Consider the following 22,297-nt stretch of genomic DNA (forward strand, 5'->3'; position numbering starts at 1 on the left):
CAGGAAAGAGAAAAGACAGGAGATTTGTTTGCTTCTCAAGTGAAAAGGAGGTCATACAATCATGCACTGAAAAAGCTTTGCTTTAGTCCAGCAAAGCCTGAAGAGGAAAAAACCAAGAACCGCTACTTTTGAGTAGCTGCTGGAGACACTTCATTATAGCAAATCTTAAAGCTCTGAAAAACCATACAGTGACTCACAGGACTACAAACAGAAAGATGCAGTAGTAGTCACATGGCAATTTTGTTTCCAGAGTATCCATTAGAGGCAAATATTTTTTTTAATGATAGCATGTCTTTACAGCATTCTTTGTTAATATTGCTTATACACCATTTTCCACTGAAAGAACACAGTGATCGATACAGGCTGCAATGAATGAAGTGCAACCTCTCCAGTAAACAGATGCTACATTATTCATTTCACAGATAAGTAAATGTAAGTATGAAAAATTAAGTGACTTGCTCTAGTCAGAGAGCCAAAAGCACAGCTGTGAATCTAATCCAGATACCCCAGCTTCCAATGATGCATTAACCACTAGACATTAGCCTTTCTAAAACGAAATGTAACCTTTTCCTCACATTTTGCCCTCCTTCTAACAAGTCTGGCAAAGCTAGTACAGGGGTTGTTCACGTGGCTGACTTTTAAGAAACCAAAATCTTAGAAATAAACCAAAAATTATTAAAAAATAGGCTCAACTTTACCGTCTGGATTACAGAACTCCCAAATCCATCACTGTAGGGCTCAGTTACCTGTCTCCGCCCTTCCAAGAGGAGGGTCAGCAATAGATCTCAGATTTAAAGCTGCTGGCCAGGCACAAGCTTGGTGGGAGGTATCAGGGTCACACATCATCCCAGAAGAACACCTGCTGCAGTCCTGATTCACAGCAGGCACTTACACCCAGGAGCTGCCAGTGCTGCATCCAAACAAGAGGAAGAAATGGATGGGATCATCAGGGAAATGTATACTGGCCCAACAGCTGCTCCTCCACATGTCCTGTCTCACATGCAGATACCTTTCAGCTGCCTTCTCCAAGGCTCTCAGCACAGGCATTGCATTGCAACAGCCTAGCGAGCCAAAGCTTGGCAAAATGTTAAAAACACTCATCAACACTCTGGTTGCACTAAAGGCTTTCTGTGTGGTGGCAATTACGTCCTATGCTGTCTCAGCTCAGAACTTATTCCATGCAGACAAGCATGGCTAGAGAACCCTCTGCTTTAAGAAACCCTTAATGGTCTCAGGAAGACTTCAAAAGCTGGCAAAGCCTTTAGGCAGGAAGAGAGGGTAGGCACAAAACCACTGAGGACAAAATTCCTCCAGTCAATGGTGATTAAAGAAAATTGTTTAGACCTGACAGCAAGCAATCAATTTGATTGTCACCACTTATAACCTCAAAAATAAATGAGGAGAAACTTGAGAAACAGCACATGCAACTAATCAGTTTTACAGCACATATTTTTCAGTAGTTTCCACAAATACAAAAGTCTCCTTAAATGTTGCAGTACTTCTCAGATATATATAGCATTTATTCAGAGTCTCAAAGATTAGAGTTCCCAAACATATCAATCACTTAAGTATTTTTTAAAAAATCACCAAATAAAATATTTTAGATACCCTTGCTTTAAAACATTTGTCTGAACACACAACAGGAAACCTTTATTACTTTTTAAGAATGACTAATGAGGCAGATTTAAAAGTATTTAAAAAAATCCTAGTATTTAAAAATCATGACCTGTTTGCTAAATTGCTGTGATAAATCAGGGCACAGATCTCCGATTCAAAACTAAAATCACACACATTTACATTGAAACATGCAACACTTAAATTTCAGAAATAAATTATCAAGATCATTGAGAAAGCATACGGTCAAATTTCACCTTATTGCAACATCACACCATAAAACAAGGTGAGCAAGGTACAATTTGTGTGTTACTGTGGGTGTACTAAAACTTGTCAGCAGGATATTAACTCTTCTTACAACACAAAGGTCAAGGCCATTGGAAATCCACCTGCAACAAAGTCCTTGGAAATAGCAGTGAAACCAAGTAAGAAGATCCAAAGTAAGGGCACAGGGTTCCAGTTTTATGTGAGTAAATACTTTTTCTTTCCAGCGCAACACATGAGTTTAGTAGTGTACTCTGAAACATAGATGAGTTTTAAAAATGAATGTATTTAATCCTGCTGAGCCTGGGCATGACTATATCCCTACTGGTGTTCCACAAGCCACAGGCTTACAGAATTAACCCTGAAGCAGCCCACTTAAAATAATAAAAAACCCCAACAAATCCTTACATCACAGCTCCACCACAAAATTTCCAACCATGCCCAAAACACTGCATTTAAATTTAATTCACAAACAAACCAGCAACTCTACCACAAATTGCACAGGCACTCTGAAGTCCCACTTTAGCACTGCAGGTCTCTGGGACACTTCTGTGACTTCAGTGCAAACTTAAAAGAGCCCAAAGCCTTTGTTCTTCACGCCTTCTATTCCCTCCATTCCATCAACTGACCTTACAATGACAGAAAAGCATTTTCTTCTCATCCCTCCCCTTTATCACAACCTTCAGTTATAAAAAGTTCAACAAAATCCCCTCCACCACCATTTCCTAAAGTCAGGTATTTTCTATTTTTATTAACAATTTCATTTGTTTCCTGCAGAAAAGTCTACTCAAGGCCAATGTCTAAATCCTCCTTCCTGAAAGTTATGTTTCTCTAAAAAAACTGTTTGCCCCCTGTACACACTTTGTTCCCTCAAGACAACCAGATTTAGAGACAGAGAGCTTGAAAAACAAATCTTGTTTTTATATAATTACAGCACTGTGGATTTGCCAAGGACCACTAAAGAGCTACAATTTCCATTCCTAAAAAGAAAAGCTGAACATCCACTTTAAACAAATGCTCATTTTTGTCTTACACCTGTTAAAAAATACTGTGCATACTAAACTTGGATTCTATTAATGTTGCTATAGCTGCAGTTATAGCAAACACAGATCTACCAAACAAGAACCACCAAAAACCTCAAAACCAACAAAAAACACAACTAAAACACACAAATCCACAACCAAAAGTCTTCGGAAAATTGCACTTTTATTTTTTCCTTCATTTTGGTAAGCATGTGAAGTTTTATTGTATAAAAAACCCACTGCTAATCAGTTTTTGTTTTGCAATCAAAGAAAACCCTGCTCAACAATCCCAATTTCTGTTTATTGGCAAGAATGCAAGACTTCCATTAGTTAGCCTTAAGAATGAAAGAGTAGATACACAGCTTAGCAACCCTAAAACTCTCAACAACACACAAAAACTCGCAGCTCCCAGCTGGATATTCCAAGACGCTTGGTAATAAAATACACAGTTCCGAGCAGGGTCATTCCGAGCTTTTGAACTGAGTAGTCGCTCTGCTTTTTTCCTTGCAATATAGTTCTTAATTATAAGGGAATACAAAGCTGTTAGCGAGGTAACCGCACTTTCCAAGGGAGTTTTCTTTTTTTTTTTTTATTCCCCGCACGGGGGAAGCGCCGCACGTGGCGTCACAAGGAAGCAACTTCCGAATGACAGCGGACAACCGCAGGGAAACCCTGCCACGCCAAGGAAACGAGGATCCCGGAGCGGAGCGAAGCCTCCCGCCCGCGGGGCAGCCTTGCCCTGGGGACACCCCTACACTCAGGGCACGAAGCCCGGAGCTCCCGGAGCTCTGCCAGCCGCCGCAGCCCGCCGTGCCCCGCGGTTCCGGCAGCGCTTACCGGGCGGTGTCGAGCAGCGGGTGCTTGGTGCCCACCAGCTTGCGGACCTGCATGGCGATGTTGCTGAGCTCGTCGCTCAGCAGGCACCGCAGGCTCATGAAGGACGTCGGGTAGCCCACGATCTTCTCGGCCTCCGACACCACCTGGCTCCAGGGCGGGCCGCCCGAGGACAGGCACCGCAGCCCGCCGCGGACCCCGCGCCGCACCAGGGCGCCCCACATGCCGCCTCCCCGGGGACGCTCCGCTCTCCCACTACGAGCTGCGGCGGGGCTCCACGCGCCGAGCGGTCGCGGACGAGCCCGGCTGCCGGAGGAGCGCCGCGGCTGTGTCCCGGCCGGCCGTGCCCGTGCCCCGCGTTCCCCCCGGCGGCGGCGGCCGGAGCGGGCTCATTGTGCCCTGGGGGCGGCCATCTTGGGCGTCGCAAACCGCGGCGCGCCGTAAAGCGAGGGCGGCGAGGCGGGCGCTGCGGTGCCCGCTGGCCTCCGCCCTCAGACGTGCCGGGCAAAGCGCCCTCGCTTCCCTTCCCGCTCTGTCCTTATCCCTGCCGGAGCCGTGGCGGAGCGTGCCGCTGGAGGGGGAGCGCTTCCCGCGCCTGGTCCGGGCTCCCGGCTCCCGGCTGGCCGGGAGCGCCCCACAGAGCGGGATGTGCTCTGCCTGCGCCCGGGGTGCTGCAGGGAGCAGCGGGGCAGAGAGGTCAGGTCCCACCTAAAGTGCTGGGCCCGCAGTCTTTAGCTACACAGGGAGGATTTCTGTGCATTATTTTAGGATGATCAGGCATTGGAATAAATTGCCCAGGGAAGTGGTGGTAACACCAACCGTGGATGTGTTCAGGAGGCACCTGGATGTGGCACTGATGTGATTTAGGAGCGACAGTGGCGCTCTGATGCTCGGACTGACGGCTGATGCTCTGATCTAGACGGTCTTTTCCAACCTTCATGATCCTATACTTCTGTAATTGCAGTGTATGGGCATTCTTTTCCTCTTCCCAGAGCTGTCTGGGGCATGGCATCAGCAGCCCCTATGTACTGCATGCCCTTGCACTGTGGCTGTGTTGTATGGTGCTGTGCTGTGTGCCAGCTGAGTGCTTATGAACAGCCTCCTTGTGAGCTGAACACCAAACAATGGACATCAAAAGGGACAGCTAATTTTGGGTGCCCAACTGAAGACTTCAGGGTCCCACAGTTCCACAGTGGGGTCTGCTGTATATTGTGTAGAGTTTCCTTAATTCTGAGCAATGCCTCTTTGCAGGTGTCTGCCCCTGAAACTTTTGTGACTTCAGAGAATAGATATTCTATTTCAGAGAACAGACTTAACAAAGGAGAAAAATTCACTGGCGATCTTCAGAAATTGGGCTCAAGTGACTTCCTCACACCAAAAGAAGGTTATAGATTATAATGTGTTCTATCTTTACCATCAGTGACATCCATTCCTTCTATATCTTCGAGGCTTTGTTGCAACAAAGCAGGCAAAGTTTTGAGGAGAAAACTGACTTATTGACTACATTCATGTTGAAATTGAGGGTGCTACATTTCTTATCTTTGGAAATACAAGATACAAATCACTTAATTTAGTTGCATTATTTAAAGATAATTGCATTGAAGGATACTACTGTAAAAGAAGATGCAAGTAGAAAACAATCCCATCACAAAGAAAGATGTCCAGGAAAGCACAATATAACTCTTGCAGTTACGAGGGAGAAGCTGATGAAGAGGAACACACCTGTTTTTCAATAATAACAACATGTTTATTGTTCTGACACCTGAGACAACTCCAAAACTCTAAAAGGTACTGTCCTAAGGAAGAGCTTTGACTGTGGAATCACCAACGCCTGGACATGCTGTGGTATCTCATAAGGGGCTTCTCCCAATGGAGAGGGGAAAAACTAGAATAGGGAAAACCTGTAAGAACTGGAAAGGTAACTTAAGAGTTAATTTTCTGGTGTCAAATCTTTACTTTCTGTGCTGCCTGTCTCTGAGAATAAAGCTTTGCTTTGAAGGAGCTGCCACTGAGGCAGTTTAGTTAGCTGGTGTCACAGAACAAACTGTTGCTAAATAGGGATTTTCAGCTCATAAACACAGTTTAGAAATGACAGAATGCAGTGGCATGTTTCTGTGCAGAAAGCCTAAGTTAATGAAAATTGCCGGAGGGATGCACTTAAGAGGAGCTACTAAGGCACCTCATCCTGTAACAGTGACAAGTTCCTTGATTCATTTCCTGAGCCATATCCATTCTTGCACTTAATGTGGTTAGTGTTCTGTGAAAAACTTAACATGATTATACAATTAGAGTCTGCTTAAAATAATACATATAAACTGGGGAGAATTAGGGTTCTATGGGCAATAAACCTACCATCTCCTAATGTGTGAGACTTTAACTTTTTAAATTTGCTTTTCTTTATGTTATTCTAAAAACCTGAATGCCTCTGCACTCTTTATGTAGAATTCTTCTAAGTCCAAGTGGTTTAGAACTAGGGCAAAACCCTTAATATCCACAGCACTGCACAGTAACACTAGGGCTTCCTCAGGATTCACCATCAGTAGGTTGATGTTCTTTAAAAGCAGCAAATGCTAGAGGAATAAAGCAAATATCTTGTCAGTAATTTTCCAGCTTTTTTATTATTATTTCTTGACCACAGAGACTCTTTGAGAAGATTGTACTGTAATAGCTAAGGACTTTCTGACTCTTACTCTGAGCCCAATGCCTTCATCCCTTTCCCTTCTCTTAGCAACCTAAGAGTCTTACTTCAGTAGTTAATTTTTGACTCCTGATCCAAGTTCATAGTTTCTTTCTCACAGTCTCCTCATTTCTTTGCTCAGCCCCACACACACAGTATCCCTACAGGCTACTGTTCTTTCAATCTTGTCACAGCCTTCTCATTTTACCATCAATAACTTTCTGATCTGCACAGTCTGCTCCCTAATCATAGGCTCTTCTTATCATACGTGTTTATGGGTGGGACCCTCCAGATCCTTGGCAAATCCTTTGCCAAATTTTAGGTTTGGAGCATGGAGAGTTTCTCAGTCATGCAACTCGATGATATTTTTTAACACAAGAGAATGTATTTTTTTGCTAACCTCATATTTCAAACTGAGTGGACTATTTTAAAAATCTGCTTCAGGCTGGCACACCAATCACAGGGAAAAATCATTACAAATTAGCTAATATTTGACAGTTACAGGCATCAAAAGCCAGGGTCCTATAATAGGCAGTGATGGACCAACTTACCCATAGGCATTGCTGTTTGCTCTGCTTGTTTCTGAAACAGAGCTTCTCAGTTTTCCTCTCAAAAAAAAGAAAAAAACATCAGAAGCAAAAGTATGATGTACTTACCATATTATAAGTTGTGTACAAAACCACATTTTTTTTCTTTTTTTTTTTTCTTTGCTCATTTCCCCACAGGATTGGAGAGAAAAATGTGCACTATTTCAAGAACTTCAGTGACTACAATAGACATGTCTTTTTCTTTAGAGTCTTAAGCAGAGAAGAAAATTGAAACTCTTTTTTTTTCCAGTATCAATTGACTTTTTAAAGCCTCCCCAGGAGGAGAAAGAAGCCACTGGAGGGGGCCAATATCAAAGCTGAAGAACAAAGATGACAGGTCAAGAGACACTTCTGTTTACATCAGCATGCTCTGGACCAATGTACCAGAGAATACATCAAAGCCACTACTAATGCCAGCTCTGGATCTCTTTTCAACAAATGAAATGTGGAAATATTTTCCTGACTGCCATCTAAAGTAGAACAATTGCAAAGCACTCTCATTTGATTGGGAACATTTGAACTTGCAATTTTTCATTTGAACTTTCAATTTCTCATCGTTACCCTGGCCTTATCCAGAATAAACAATGTCTATAGGAGAATGAGACTAGCAGTGTTATATATTGTAGTAGCTGTAACCTGTCTGCATGACCAAATCTTCTAGAAGCTGCTTAATTTTTCAATATGTTAAATCCCAGGTGCACTCTAAGACTGTTTACAAAAGTAAAAGTGAACAGAAATACATCTGTTCCTTCCAAAGCACCCATGTATTTGTTGTTCCCACACACACCTATCACCCCTGCTTTCCCTCCTCCCAAGAACTGATTTACTCCATGGCATCCTGGGAAAGCAGAGTTATGATCATTTCCATTTTGGAAGTCAGGAGGTTTAACGGAGAGGTTGTGTGATTTGTCCAAGGCTTTGCAAAAGCCCTAAGGCAAACTGAGAAAAGAATCCACTTCTCTTGACCTCCTTGTCTGTGCCTTGTCTGCAAGGCTGCCTGTCTTCCTAGCAGCTGACAGAACTACTGACAAGGGCGAAGGCCGTATTGATCCTGTAGTTAGACACTGAAAAAACACCATCATTTAGCATCAGTTGGTTTCAGTAGGAGTCACGTCCTTTGGACAGAATTTGACACTTAGAAGTACTAATTTTTAAGTCTAATTATACTTACTGTAATACCAATATCAGAACTGGATACATTGCTGGTTAGTAAATGACAACAAATGCAAAAGATTTTTTCAAAACAAATAAATATAGCTGTGATCCATAGGGATGCTTTGACAGAGAAGGTGTGTGTCACTCTTTTCACTCCACACCAGGCTCAGGGGTGCAGTAGCTCATCAGGGATACGGCAGCTCATCAGTACATGCACAGATGGAAAGCCAAAGATCCCACTGGTCTCAGCAGCACCGCACAGGCAGTGGGACAAACCCCTCCTGTGCCACATGCCCTCAGAACACAGCTGCCTCCTCACCAGCTCATCAGCCAGCACTGCAAAAGAGAGCAAAATCAATTGAGATCCCTCCATTTCAGCAAGCTGAGCATGAACACGGTAGGCGAGTGTGCAGCTTGATAACGCGCCCCCTTTGTAGAGTCACTGTTTGTTCACCTCCCCACCCAGTTTCCATTGTGAGAGCCTCTCAGGCCATCTCCTCCGACGGGCAGTGCTCCACTCAGGGGAATTTGGACAGACACTCAGAACAGCAACGTTTTGGAGCCAAGTAATCTACAGTAGAAGGAAGAGGAAGATAAGCGCATTGTTAGTTTCTGCTCATACGCAATCAAAGCAGACAAAACATCCATCATCCTGTACAATATTAGTCTTGAAATATTCAGCTTTATCAGTTCCCCCATTCCTAATCCATCATTAACCACCCCATGAAGTCTCAGCTGATTAGCCCCACCTCTGCAGCTCAGCAAACCATTAACTATTTATTATTTGTATTTAATTGAACATCAGTAGCAGTAGAAAACTCCAACCAGACACATTTCAGAACCAGAACAAAGGAGATGGTCCCCTGCCTAAGGAATTCATGTTTTGGACAAGAGTGAAGTGCAGCAAAGAGGAAGTGACAGCTGTGCTGAACAAAGGCTTACCCGTGTACCCTCTATTAAATTCCCCATCCCACAAATGTCTAGATTTTTTATGGATTTATTTTCAATGAATTCCATCTCATTATCCCTTAAAATCAGAGAATATTATGTGATTTGGGAGGGTCCTGCAAGAAAAAAAAAGGTATTTTTTATGTTAGGTGAAAAATGGTTTGGAAAACTCTACCTAAATCATGAAACAGTTATCAGGTAATAGTAGAAACTAGGGATTATAGTCATAGTATGGCCAGGAAACTGGCAAACATACACAGCATGCACATTTTATGTGGACTTAAATAAATAAATGGAAATGCATTTCTCAGTTAAAATGCTTACTTCTTGGGGATTAAATATATGTAATTTATGAAGTGTTATTTATTTTTGCTGCTTTCTTTTCACATGCTTAATCAAAACATAGATACAATTCTAAATGTTTTTTTCTGCGGGTAGTCCTGGGTTTGGACACCTTTTTCTGTCTTTCTCTTTTTATTACTTAGACTGGAAGCTAAGGCTGGCTGCACATTTCCTCTGAAGAAGGAAAGTGTCTTTGTTACCTCCACCTGGGTTTCTGTACCTTTCTATTTGTGAGTCCCCTTTGAAACATGCCTGAAAGATCCAGTTCCCAAGAAAGCCACTACCCACTCCCTGAGCAGAGCTGCACAGCACGAGCACTCTGCACCAGAGACTCAGCACTGGTTTGCTGTTTACTGATCAAATTTAAAGCCTAGAGCACTGGAGGAAACAGTTTCTAATGGACTTCTCTGTGCCCACACTGCCTTGCTACCAGGTGGAGAGTAATGCCTGTCTGGGAACCAAGCTCAATATGTGAACATGGATGATACAGAAAATGTTTTTTTCAATTTGAGTTGGAAAATTCAAGTTAAAACCATTTGAACCCATCCTTGTAATTCTGTGTCTGAACAAAATAATGTATTTTAAGTAGCATTGACTGAATGGCTTTGAGGAAATTAAAAAGCTATTAATCTATAATATACTGTGCTATCTATATACTTTACCCCAGTCTAGGAAAATGCTTCTGTTAAAAATAGGTATTTTCCAGTACTATTCCCTCTGCTTTTGAATTTATCCTGATGTCAATCTCTTGGAGACAAAGAGTGATGATTCTCAGGGTACAAGGGGTGATGCATTTATATTTACCTAGCACTCAACTCTCTTACATCTGTTCTCCTTTTAATCCCTGTAATTAAAATGCCTGCCTGCCTCTTCAGTACACACTCTAAAATTATTCATATTTGGACATCACAGCAATCATAGTTAGTGCTGCAGAAGGACAAGAGGAAGAACAATTGACTTAGGCCAGCACAGTTAAGTAACCTATGGAAGGGAAAACATAAGCTACTAATGTAAAATAGAATATGAGAGCATTGAGTCAGATGAAACGAACACTTACAGTAGTGCAGCCTGTCTCCTATAAGAGCCAGAATGAAATTCTTCCGGCAATAGATGAGAAATGACGCAAATATGGAGAAATAAGTTCTGTGGTATGTCCACCCAACTTCTACCTGACTAAACTTTGGAGACTTCTTGAGCCAGATGCTCTGTCAAGTCTATCATGTTTTATAAATGAAAATTGAGTGATTTCTCAGATCTTCGAAGTCTGGCTTTTCCAAGCTCTTCTTTGAATCTGTTTGGATCTATTTCCCTCCAAACACCCTGTGGACACTGTGCTCCCCAGTTTTTTTTTAATGTGTTATGTGAAAGAACCCCACTTCATTTAATTTATTTTAAGCTTCCTATCTGCAGTCAGAACCAATGAGGAATGCTCAAACTAGTCTAAAATAATCTTGAACAACATCTCCATCCATTTCTGTTTTATTAATTCCATTCATCTTCCTTCTTTCCTCCGTAATGCACTCTTTCTTTTTTCCTAATTTCTGGAGGGTGTCACAAGCTCTAAAGGCATCTAATTTACAAATGCATGTCTGTCACATAGCAAAATTCAAATGATTGAAAGCACAGCAGTCCTTCAGGGACAGAGCCTTCTGCAATGATGTCGCTTACTTGTAAGTTTAGTCTTAAACTTTGGCACCTCAGTTGCTTTCTGAGCTCTTGAATGACAGTGACCTGATTTTCAGAGGTGCTTAGCACCCACCAGGACTCCAGGGGAGCTGCAGGCACTCCACAAGCACAAGAGAACACTTTTATACAAAGCATTTGCCTGACTCTGGGCACTCAAGTAGTAAATTGTTACTCTGGATTCAGCTTCACAGTGTAGTGGCAGAGGAAATCGTCAGCCCTGGAGTGAAATTAAGAGCCTCAGGACTGGCAGTACAACCCTTAGTTATGGTGATTTAAGGTAAGTAGTACTCTTTAATTAAATATTCTTAAATGTGAATCTTCTTTTTTTTTTTTTTCCAGGATCAGTGGCAAATGTTACAGAGGAGAATCATCCTACAAGTTTCACATACTATAAATGTTCAGATTTGCTACATCGGGAGTCCTGCCGGAACATCTGATTTTCAGCTTTGTATCTGTTTCCACAGTAAAACACCAAAACTTCAGCTTACATTTTCACCTGCACAATCATCTAATAGATACACTTTCCATCTACCCTATAATTTTTTCTCTTTCTCTGTTCCTCTCTTGGAACTTGTTCAGACCTATTCTCTAGCCAAAAGTGGGTGGGTTTCTTTCCCTTCAGTGTACTCCTCTTTGCATTTCTTTTTGCTTTCTCGCCACCTTTCTATGTGTCAGCCTTGTTCCATTTCTTCTCCCCGGTGGCATTCAGAACTCCTGCTACTTTCGTACACTCTCACCATTTTAAGCTGCTTTCCCACATGCTGCCTTTCACGGAACACCTTCCATCCACTGATTTCCAAAGCACAGATGCTTGTTCGCTTTCCATGATGGCAACAACAGCTCTAAAGGAAACATATCGTTTCCCCTCCTGCAATTCATGCGCAAATGCCTGGCATGTGCTGCCTGGAGAAAGCCTTTCAACTTTGAATTTCCTTGCTTTTGTGGAATCTGTGAAAAAGTCTGATAAATTACAGCTTTGGCAGTTATTTCAAATAACTTTATTTGCAGCCAGCTGAGGCAAAATCTGTCAATGGTGCCATCCCCGTGTTCTTTCAAAGGTTGTTGGTGTTTCATGAGGGAGCTCAAAGTCAAGCTGGTTCAAAGGGAGGCTCCCATTTCATTTTTTTCCAAGAAGGGTAGCTTACACGTTCTAATGGTGACAGGACTGTCTTACAAGACATAGGAGCTGAGTTCTAGTTGAGGCCATGAGTCTCTTCCAGTACATGTGTTTTGTCACTTTATCTCTCACCTGATGACTGCTCATCTGTGAAACAGCTGTAGTACTCACTGGTAGCTGCCGTATTAGTTAAATACAAACAAGAAGACCCCAACTAATCAAGGTGTCAAGGTTTTGGAGTCGGCCTTGGACCTGGTTTTAGTGTTGGCAGTTTGGGCAAGGCCTGTGAACCTCGGTCTGCAGCTCCTCTCCCCAGGGCTCAAGAGACACCAGCTGGGACACACAGCGTGCAGCAGGCAACTTCTCACATTGTCCCGAGGGCCAAGAGGAAGAAATAATACAGAGCCTTTGCTTTGCAGGCAACTGGTGTCTGAGCTTGGAGGATTGGTGGTTCACCTTGGGACCTTCAGTGATACTCAGAATAAACACCAGCATGGCAAGGTTTGCCATGTGAGTGAGCAGGACTTCAGTGCACACTAATTGAAATAAGCATGGTATTCCTGACCCTCTACTCCCAGAAGCTCTCCAAAGCTGAAGTCTTGTGGGAAGCCTTTGCTGAGCCATCTGGGTGGATGGAAGCTGTATGTGGCTGTCTCCCATTACACCCTCTGGTGACCTGAAAACGAGTGGTGAGAACATGTCAATTCTGCTTTAACCAGTAGCACTGTGAAAAGAAATCGATAACCACACTTGACTTCAAGAATCTTGGATGGAGAAGGACTATCATCTTTTAAGGCAAAAGATCTTGCCTGTGTAGAGAAGGATTCTCAGGACTGTCTTTGAGCAAAATCTACTTATGGTAAGAGATATAGATTATTATCGTTAATGTTACATGCATGATTTAATTAGGAAAAGCCACACAGTTCATGAAAACAAAATATTTCCAGCTAATAGTATTACTAATTACCTAAAAGATCATGAATCAAAACAAATTTAATAAGATGCAGGAGAAAAGGCTGACAAGAATCTCATGAATTTCAGCAAAGACATGTGAAATCCTGCATGCAGATCAGAACAATATTTGTAGTAACAAAGCTGGGGAAGCAGCTAAAAAGCAGCTTTGCAGGGAAGGCCCTGGGGACCCTGATATTCAACAACCTGAACATGAGCCAGCAGTGCAGCCTTGCAGCAAAGATGGCCGGGGTGCATTAGGAAGAGCACTGCTGGCAGGTTAATGGATGTGATCCTTCCTCTCTACTCAGCCCTGGTGAGACTCACCTGGACTGCTGGGTCAAGGTCTGAGCTCCACCATGTCACAGAGACATGGACACACTGGAACAAGGACAGTGGAAGGCCATGGAGATGATACCGGGACTGAAGCATCTGGGTTTGAGAGGCTGAGAGATTTGGGATTGTTTAGCAAGGAGAAGAGAAGGCTCAGGGAAGATATGATCAATGTGTATAAGTACCGGGATATGGAGAGACAAGTAGAAAAGATAGAACCAGGCCTTTTTCAGTGATAGGAGAAGAGGCACATGGGCACAAATCGAAGTACACCAAATTCCATGTAAACATAAGAAAAAGGTTGGGTTTTTTTACTATGAATGTGGTCAAACGCTGGAAGAGGCAGCCCAGAGGTGCTATGGAGCCTTCATAGTTACTCAAAACATGACTGGACACAGAACCAACCTGCTCTGCTTTGAGCAGGGAGGTTGGACTGTGTGATCTCCAGATGTCCCTTCCAATCCCAGCAATTCTTTGATTTGCTAAATACGTGCCCCATTCCAGTCCTGAATATATCTCTGTTATGCATGCCCAAGATGCGTTTGGATTTTTTGACAGACTTTTCACCACATCAATGTGAAGGCATTGCCATTGTATATTAGGATGTGTAAAATCAATGTAAATATAACTGAGAAGATCAAGAGATTGAATCACATGTCGTGTAGGATTCTGGGGGATGCTGGCAGGAAAACAAGCATTGCAGCAGAAGAGTAATTGTCAAATAACGACATGTCAAAGCTCAACTTTTACCAACTCTAAATCATTTAGTATAGATCAGTGTAGTTACCTTGACATATTTCTTTGGGTCCTGGAAAGAAATGAATAACCTGCTGTATCTTGTATATGCAATGCAGGGGGTAATTTGGACAAAATGATGTAATGTTTTTGAAAACATGACAAGAAAATTAAGGATGAAGAAACTCCAGAATGACTTTATGAATGAAAAGAACCTGCAATTGCTTTCCATCCCTTGACAGACGTTACTTAAACTGACATACTATATCATGCAACAAAGCTTACAGGGGAAATATGAGATTATGAGAAAATGTATAAACCACTATCATTATTGTAAAAAATTCTCAGAGAGACAAGAAAAAGTAGGGATACTTTTTAGGAGGAACTTGATGTAGAGTATTGTACCAGTATTTTCAGAATTAGCAAAATTAATCTATTAAAAAAATTAGGTTAAAAAGAAGTGAGAACTTTCTGCTGTATCCCAATCCCACACAATCGTTCCCCCTCTTCTCCTGCCATTGTAGCATCTGGGAAACCTGCCTATTTTTTAAAGTAAAATCAAGAAGATTCTCTCCTGCCTTCTTCTGTATGGAGAAGTAACATAAGCAGAAGGGGAGGAAACAGTCATTGTCAAGAAATGGTACATGAAGAAATGGATATGCCTTGGCTTTAGACATTCTCAGTTCACCTTACAGGGAGGTTTACAGCTGTTGCAGAGAGTACAAGTCTCCACTCCTCACTGGTTTTGCTTCTGACATTGACAGTTTCCTACTTTTGATGTGTGTAAAAAAACAGGGGCACAGCATACACAGAGTTAGGAGGGTGCCTCAGTACCTCAGACCTTCTCCAAAGCAGCCTTTGGACATCAGCATTTTAGGTGTCAGCCACAATGAAAGAAGAAACCCTCAAGAAAGTAGGGCTTAGTATATACTTTTACCAACCTGTGTGACAGAGCAAATAGAGCACCATTTTGGACCAAATGAAATTTTAAAAAATTCACAAAATCTCTTTTTAAAATATTGATTCCATTTTGAGGTAGAGACCTTAGCTGTAATGAAGCTGCAAACCCATAGTTTGTCACAGCCAAGTTCAAGTCTGGTATAATGTGTTTTTCGCTCATCCATAGGTCCTTTATTTTTCTCTACCTGATTTTTGGCATTGCATCCAATATGAAAGCATGACAGAAGAGTCACTGAATAACCAGAGTGGATAGACAGAGTGTAGCAGTAGACAGATGATAAAGATTTTTCCCCACAGTCAATACTAGTGTCCGGGACCTATTTTTTATTAATTTGTTTTTTAATGCATTGCTACCTTATAAAAGGGTGAATATTGATTGATTTTTAATAGCATGGATGTTCTCTTGTGCTAAAGACTTCTTCTTGGTTACTTTTGTTCTAAAGAACATGAGAAAATAAGCAAGAAACATAAAGGCATTTTAACAGGACACTTGGAAGTATTTAACAAAGAATCATAGAAAAAGGTTAACTTTTCTTTCTGTTTATCAAATTATGTGAGGATTCAGGCCCAAAAAGAGCAATTATTATTAATAATTTAATAAGTTAAATAAAGTTTCTCCCTTTTTGCCAGAAGTTTCAAAAAACATTAACAGTGTTAAAGGACTGTCTTGCCATTAATTCATACAGATTTGACACTGATACCCTAAAGCAGCACCAAAAAAAAAATTCATCAATATTAAAATATCTCCAAACATTTACAGATATTTGTATTTGGAAAGCCGCCACTACTCCCATTTCAACTGCCATACCGAGTCTGCTTTGCAAAAGCTACCTCTTGACATTTTGCAGAACAGCCTCTAATCGTCTAAGGAAGCTCTGGATTGAGATTAGTATCCACAGCAGAAAGGAATCTACAGACACTACTGTGTGCAGTAATGCTGTGGGCGTTCGTCCAAGCTCAGGAACGAGTGGAATGTACCCCTTCTCCAAGGTATGGGTGAAAAAACATCACTGAAGTGGAAGTGGGGTTTGGGTGGAACTGGAGCAAGAAAGAAACTCATATGTATGTTTTCCATGTGTATGAAAATGACTGTCTACTTATTAAAAAAATATATTGGGAGCCAATATTTTAATTATTCACTGCATTTATTTGCTTCTGATGGCATAAATAATCTATCATCTCAGCGTGCCAAACAAAAAGTCAGAGGAACATTTCCACTTCAAGTCAAACAAAAAAAAATATATAAACCAACGTAATGGAACTTTTCTGTGAACTCACATAATGAATTTCTTTGTTTAATTAAACACTTCAGCAAACCAAATACCTGAATTTAAATTGCTGTTTATTATGGCTTCCCCTCGGATACAGGTGAAAGACTGCATAGACATATGTTTTCCACGGTGACTGGCATTAGCTGATGGAGAGCTGACAACACCTTGGCAAGCAGGGAATAATAAGGTAAATTATCACCAATATTAAGAGAACCCAGTTACGAGCCTCACCTTTACTTTGGCCTGCGACGTCTGGGGCGACGTTACTTGGGGGGGAAAAAAAAATAGAGACAACAGCCTCCCTTTTTGCCTTCAGCTTTCCTCCTGCGTGTGTGGGTGGACGTGTGGGTTTATACGTGCATAATCGCACGCAGGCTGGTGCTTCAACACGTTTGGGTGTCCGAGGCTCCATGATGCGCTTCCCGCCGCGCTGGGAAGGAGCGGGACGGGAGGGGGAGCTCTCGCCGCAGCCGCCGGGCGGGAATGCCGCTCCTCGGGCCGGGGCGCGGGGCCGCGGCCCCTCGGCCCGCCCGCCGCCAGCACCGCGGCTCGCCGTGATCCCGCCTCTCCCGGTTTTGCCTCTGGAAACCGGCACGTTGTTCTTTCCACAGTGCCCCCAGAGCGCCGTTCGCTTGTTGCTGTCGCCTTCTAAAACCTTTCGCTTTGAAGCCGTCGTGCTGCTTACATATTTAGCAGCTGGAAAAATCAGGCCTGCTTGTTTACCTCGTCCTCCCCAGCAGGAAAAATGCCGAGAAGAAATAGCTCATTAATAATATTAAAGAGACTTAAGCATTAATAAAGGCCAAAATGAAGAACTTGGAGCAAAGTGTTTCTTTAGTGTTACCTAAAAAGCAGCTCTGGTGTGTGGATAGGTCCCCTTTTAAAACATTTAAACATTAATAAATTGGACTATGAACAATAGAATATAAATGAAACCTGGGGTGATTTATTTTAGGCAACTCATTTGCCCATGTAATTTTATGAACGATACTTATTTTTCAGAAGTCCAAATTACTGTGCTTGCAAAAAACCTAAGTGCAGTTTCAGAGCTGGAAACAAATCTGTGATAGAACAAAAATAAGGAGTTTGGTAAAACATGGAGCCTTGGGTGTGGAGCATGTGCTTGAGCAATGGAAGGAAAAGCTCAAGGTCTTGCTATGACTTAGAGACCACCAGAAGGCGGAATCCCATAGTTTTTTCCCAATTTTAAAAGTGACCGAAAAGCCAACCAACTTCAAACCCTTGAACCATCATGACAGCGAGAGACTTTCTCTACTGCACTGTAGTTAGAGCACATACTGTAATAGATTGATTTTAAATCACCTTCAACATTTCACAAGGAATTTGGTCTCATTAAACTCAGGAGTAAAATCTTCACTGATACCCACATGATCAGGGTTTCATCTCTGGCTACAAACTTCTTACGGATACCACATACCCCAGTATCTCTGTCTCCTAAAATAAATCTGAGCAGTTCTATTGATCCAATATGTCACTTTATTCACCTGTTTAAGATGTTTGCGGAATCCATATTGAGAACTACGGAAACAGAATTCTTTACTGAAAATACAGGTTTTTATAAAAAAAATATGTGGTGCTGCCACAGTTCAGTAAATGTGTTTAATGTTAGGGTGCCTGTAATGTAAATAGCAGATTTATTTTCTCATAACTTTTTGGAAATGTTCAGATCAATGCCATTGTATGGCTGAAAAATGTGTGGCTTCCATAGATTCTGATATTCTGTCTCCCCTTATGAATTCACGAGTTACCACTAAAACCTGAAAGTGTTCCTTTTTGTTAGTCATTCCCTCACACTTAGTAACAAGTGGAATAATTAGATGGCTTCCAAAACTTATTTTGGTACCTCCGATGTGTGTCGGATAACGTCTGAGCGCTCTAAATGCATGAACTTCTGTGTTGACAGTTGATGGTCCTCCATATGCTGCCACTAGATGAACACCTTCCCGAGAATATGCAGTGCAATAATGTGCAGTATATAAAGGTAATAACAGCTCTAGAAAAGTAGGAATCGTGACAGTTGCAGAAATAACCTGCTGTCAGATGGAGATATTATTATTAGGACACAGAAAGGTAGAACTTATGTATCTGTCCCAGTCCTACACTAAATACTGAGAAAAACAAGGGATGTTTTAAGATTGTGGCTTTCATCTGGTGGTTGACAAGGTACTGGGGGACTGGAGGTTCTTTTTAAAGAGCTTACCAAAATAGCTGAGAAAATGAGCCTACTGTCAGGAGAAATAAGTTCACATCTCCATTCAAAAGTATTCAGAAAAATACTGTGAAAAAACCCCAGCTGAATGGCGTTACTTTTGGTGATCAAGAAGTGAGAATCAGCATTCAGAACTGGTAGCAAAAGGGGTGGGAAGTGCTTCAATTTGCAGCCAAACCTTCAGATGCTAGTCAGGAAAACTGGAATGACAGACTTGATCCTGAAGAAAATTCATTCTGGTCTACTCACTATAACCTGCTGCAGTCACATTACCTAGGCTTGCAAATACCTTCTGCAAAGTATCTTCCAACATTAAAGGAAGTTCTGTTTATGCTGGGAGTTTGAGATTAATCTTTTTGTCAGATTGTCGACTAAGATGTGTTAAATTTATGCAGTGCTTAATGAAACAGTGTTAGGGCTTTATTACAATACACATAGTAAGTGTTGAGAAGTAGTCAAGTAGTCCTGCCATGTTTCACTGAACAAGAACCATTTGAGGCAATAAATACTCTGTTTAGCAAGAAATTTCAAGGTTTTCCTTAAAACTCTTCCATCCTCTCTACAGAGAAACTAGACATATGTCCAATACAAGGACTAGTTTTGTCTTTTTCATTAGAATGACAATGTATCAGCAAGGCGGTGGCTGTTCAAAGCAGAATAATCACCTGAGGTTGGCTGGTTTTTTTTTCCAGCCAAAGGTTTCAAAGACCATGTGAGTTTGTGTTTAAAAGCAACTTTCCCTTGTGCTGCCTGTCTTATTTTGTGAAAGAATACACTGAGATTCTAGGAATATCTCCTGTACTTAATGAGAGCTCAACTGTACCCATTTGTTTGTAATAGAATACGGTAAGCAAAACATAGAGGTGAGGCTGGTGGTGGTGGTGGGGCACAGGAGGAGGGAAACCTCCCTACTAAGCACTGTCCTTTGAAGGTTACCTGCAGTCAAAAGTTAGTTTCCACAAGTTTGAGAAATCACTATATTTTAAAATACTACAAGCAAGGAAAAAAAAAAAAAAAACAAAAAACCAAAAAAAAAACAACTTGTTTTCTTCTCGTGCTTGCTGCTTGGTGGGTTTGAGCCCAGACGTTGTGTTCCTGGGCTGTGTGGAACGGACCGAGCCCACAGGACGAGCTCTGCTGCGGCTGAACTCCTGCAACTCTGCTGTCGGCAGAGGCTTCTGGAGGGTCTCTGCGAGCTCCTGCTGCTCTGCGAAAAACAAACGATCGGGGCTGGGCTTTTCCCAACATCTGCCTGATTCTTTCAGGCAGCGAGGGGAGTGGCAGCACCTTCGCCTCGCAGCGGCCGTGACCTTACCACTGCGGATGTGCTCTAGGGTTTCACAGGTTCAGTCTGGTTGCTATCTCATCTTTTGATGCTCGATGCTGTAACAGCTGAGACTGTGCAAAATCCCCGTTTCTTCGTATTCTCAAAGTCACGGGGGAATATGTGCCCCGTGTCTCTAGAAATCGCTCTGACAGGCAAGGCTCATTTTAGTAACGAAACGAACAAAGTTGTGCTCAACTTTTCGTGCTAGAAAGTGCCGGTGATTCAAAGCTTCGGAAACAGAGGATGTAAATTAAACATTGTTGCACACAAACCGAACTTGTCTTTGACAGGCTAAACAGAGATTTTTATGGGGAGCCTACTCATGCCCACACGGAACGCAGTGGTAAGGGGGACTGTGGGTTTGTGTGTTTTTATAAAAAAAGTGTCATTTTAAGGTGCATCGCAGTCGTAATGAGAAACCCCGTACGATTACAATTTTGACTGTCGGAACAATGGACACCCCCGTGCCGTAATGTGTTGTATCGGGCAATCAGGGACTGCCAGGGAAAGCGGGAAAGCAGAGCCTAGGAATAATCAATGTATCGCCCACAGTGTGTGCTGTAATCCGGCACCTCCTCGCTGAAGCGCGTCCCACCAAACCATTCATCCGCACCTCCCCGCCGCAGATAAAGGGAAAACCAGGAGCGATCAGGGGAAGAGCCTCGGCTGAAAGCGGCGGGGACGGGACGGGAGCGGACGGGACGGGACCGGACGGGTCGGCTGCGTAGGGGGCACAGACCGGGCAGACCCCTCGGGTGTTCGTGGGGGCACCGGGCCCCCATCCCCATCCCCATCCCCATCCCGGGCTGGGGGCGGGGGCGGGCGCGCACCGCCCCCTCCTCTCCGCCGCGCTCCGCTCCGCCCGGTGCTCGGCGCCTCCCCCCTCCCCGGCTCCCATGGCGGGCAGCGGCGGCCGATTCGGTGCCGGCAAGCCCCGCCCGCCGGCGGTCCGGGGCCGGCCTCCCCCTTCCCTCCGCCGCCCCCTCCGCGGCAGCCCGCCAGCAGCGCCACAGCAGGCGCGGGGCCGGCTCGCTCCGCGCTGCCTCCCGCCCGCCCGCCCCGCCGCTCCCATGCGGGCCGGCGGCGAGGCAGAAGATGGCTGACTCGCCGGGGCACCCGCGCCCCTGCCCGCCCGCGCCCCCCGCCCGCCCGCCGCCGCCGCCGCGCTCCCCCCGGGCCCTCCGCGGCGCCGCCTGCCACCACTGAGAGCCGCCGCCGCCCCCCCGCGCCCCTCCCGGCCCCCCCAGAGCACCAGCAGCCATTTCATCTCCACCACCACCACCACCAAGTAGGCGCAAAAAATGGCAGAAATGGAGAAAGAAGGGAGACCTCCCGAAAATAAAAGGAGCAGGAAGCCGGCTCACCCGGTGAAGCGGGAGATCAACGAGGAGATGAAGGTAGGTGCCTGTGATGGGGACGGGAGCGGGGTCCCCCCCCGCACCCCCCGCCTCCGAGCATGGAGATGAAATAAGAAAGGATCTCTTGTCATTTTTTTTTTTTGTAGGATGCACTGAATGTGTCTCAACTCCGCCTCCTGGGCTGCAAACAGAGACGAATTCACAGGCTGCAAATCCTGTTCATTGACCAGCTTTATTTATTTTTTAAAAATAACTCTCTCGTTGGGCTTTTAAGCTCATCGGGTGCCAATGATGAGCCTTTTTTTTTTTTTTTCCTTACCTCTTTCTTTCTATAGCCACCCCCTCAGGTAGCTGCGAAGCCCTTAAAGTTAGGAAAGAAAGGGATCTCCTTTAAACACTGTATTTCTGTCCTTTTTTCAGTAGCCGGCTGCAACTGTGTAATTAAATTGTCAGAGTGAAGCGTTGCGGTCTGAGCCGTGCATCAGTGTGGCACTTGAGCGCGGAGAGCCCTTTTCCCCCGCTGCCCCTTTCGCCTCCTCCCGCGCTGGCCGCTCCGCTCCGCGGCTCCCGGCGGCGCAGAGGTGCCGCTGGAAGGTGGCTTGGCCGAGGGCTGCTGCTGATGCCAGTGTATTTGCCGCGCGGAGGGCTGTCCTGCTTGATAGGAACCGCTGCCGCTCCAGCTGTGCTCTGGCAGATGTTGGGATGGCCGCGATGGCACAAAACCGCTATTTTGGAACTTCTTTTATCGTTAGGTCGCTGTTCCAGGCAGGACCGGTCCTATTTTTTTGCGCCTGTTTTCCACGTCAGTTGCCTGTCTGTTTGTTTGATGTCTCTAATTCCCCAAAGTTGGTAACAATGTATTGCTAGACTTCAGATGAACTTGTTG

General features: G+C 43.8%; 2 protein-coding genes and 1 long non-coding RNA gene across 6 annotated transcripts in view; 2 read left to right on the plus strand and 1 right to left on the minus strand.

Annotated features, from left to right (window-relative positions):
• Positions 1-4,146, minus strand: part of PDSS2 (decaprenyl diphosphate synthase subunit 2) — a 111,897-nt gene extending 107,751 nt beyond the window's left edge. For both annotated transcript variants that reach the window (XM_064412845.1, XM_064412846.1), the window contains exon 1: positions 3,738-4,146. In XM_064412845.1, the coding sequence (XP_064268915.1) occupies positions 3,738-3,958 (221 nt within the window). In that variant the 5' untranslated portion in view covers positions 3,959-4,146. The remainder of the gene's footprint in view (positions 1-3,737) is intronic.
• A 235-nt stretch (positions 4,147-4,381) lies between these two features.
• On the plus strand, positions 4,382-17,514 carry LOC135296465 (uncharacterized). Of its 2 annotated transcripts, XR_010358568.1 has the most exons (5): positions 4,382-5,652; positions 11,469-13,105; positions 15,986-16,215; positions 16,594-16,683; positions 17,108-17,514. It is a non-coding gene; the product is annotated as an uncharacterized LOC135296465 (long non-coding RNA). The 2 variants fall into 2 exon arrangements; XR_010358567.1 differs by having other exon boundaries at positions 11,469-16,215.
• A 3,168-nt stretch (positions 17,515-20,682) lies between these two features.
• SOBP (sine oculis binding protein homolog) overlaps positions 20,683-22,297 on the plus strand; it is a 113,888-nt gene continuing 112,273 nt past the window's right edge. The window contains exon 1 of one of the 2 annotated variants that reach the window (XM_064412842.1): positions 20,683-21,450. In XM_064412842.1, the coding sequence (XP_064268912.1) occupies positions 21,355-21,450 (96 nt within the window). In that variant the 5' untranslated portion in view covers positions 20,683-21,354. The remainder of the gene's footprint in view (positions 21,451-22,297) is intronic. The other variant, XM_064412841.1, reaches the window with a different exon arrangement.

Source organism: Passer domesticus, chromosome 3 (genome assembly GCF_036417665.1).
Source record: "Passer domesticus isolate bPasDom1 chromosome 3, bPasDom1.hap1, whole genome shotgun sequence".
NCBI classification, from domain to species: domain Eukaryota; kingdom Metazoa; phylum Chordata; class Aves; order Passeriformes; family Passeridae; genus Passer; species Passer domesticus.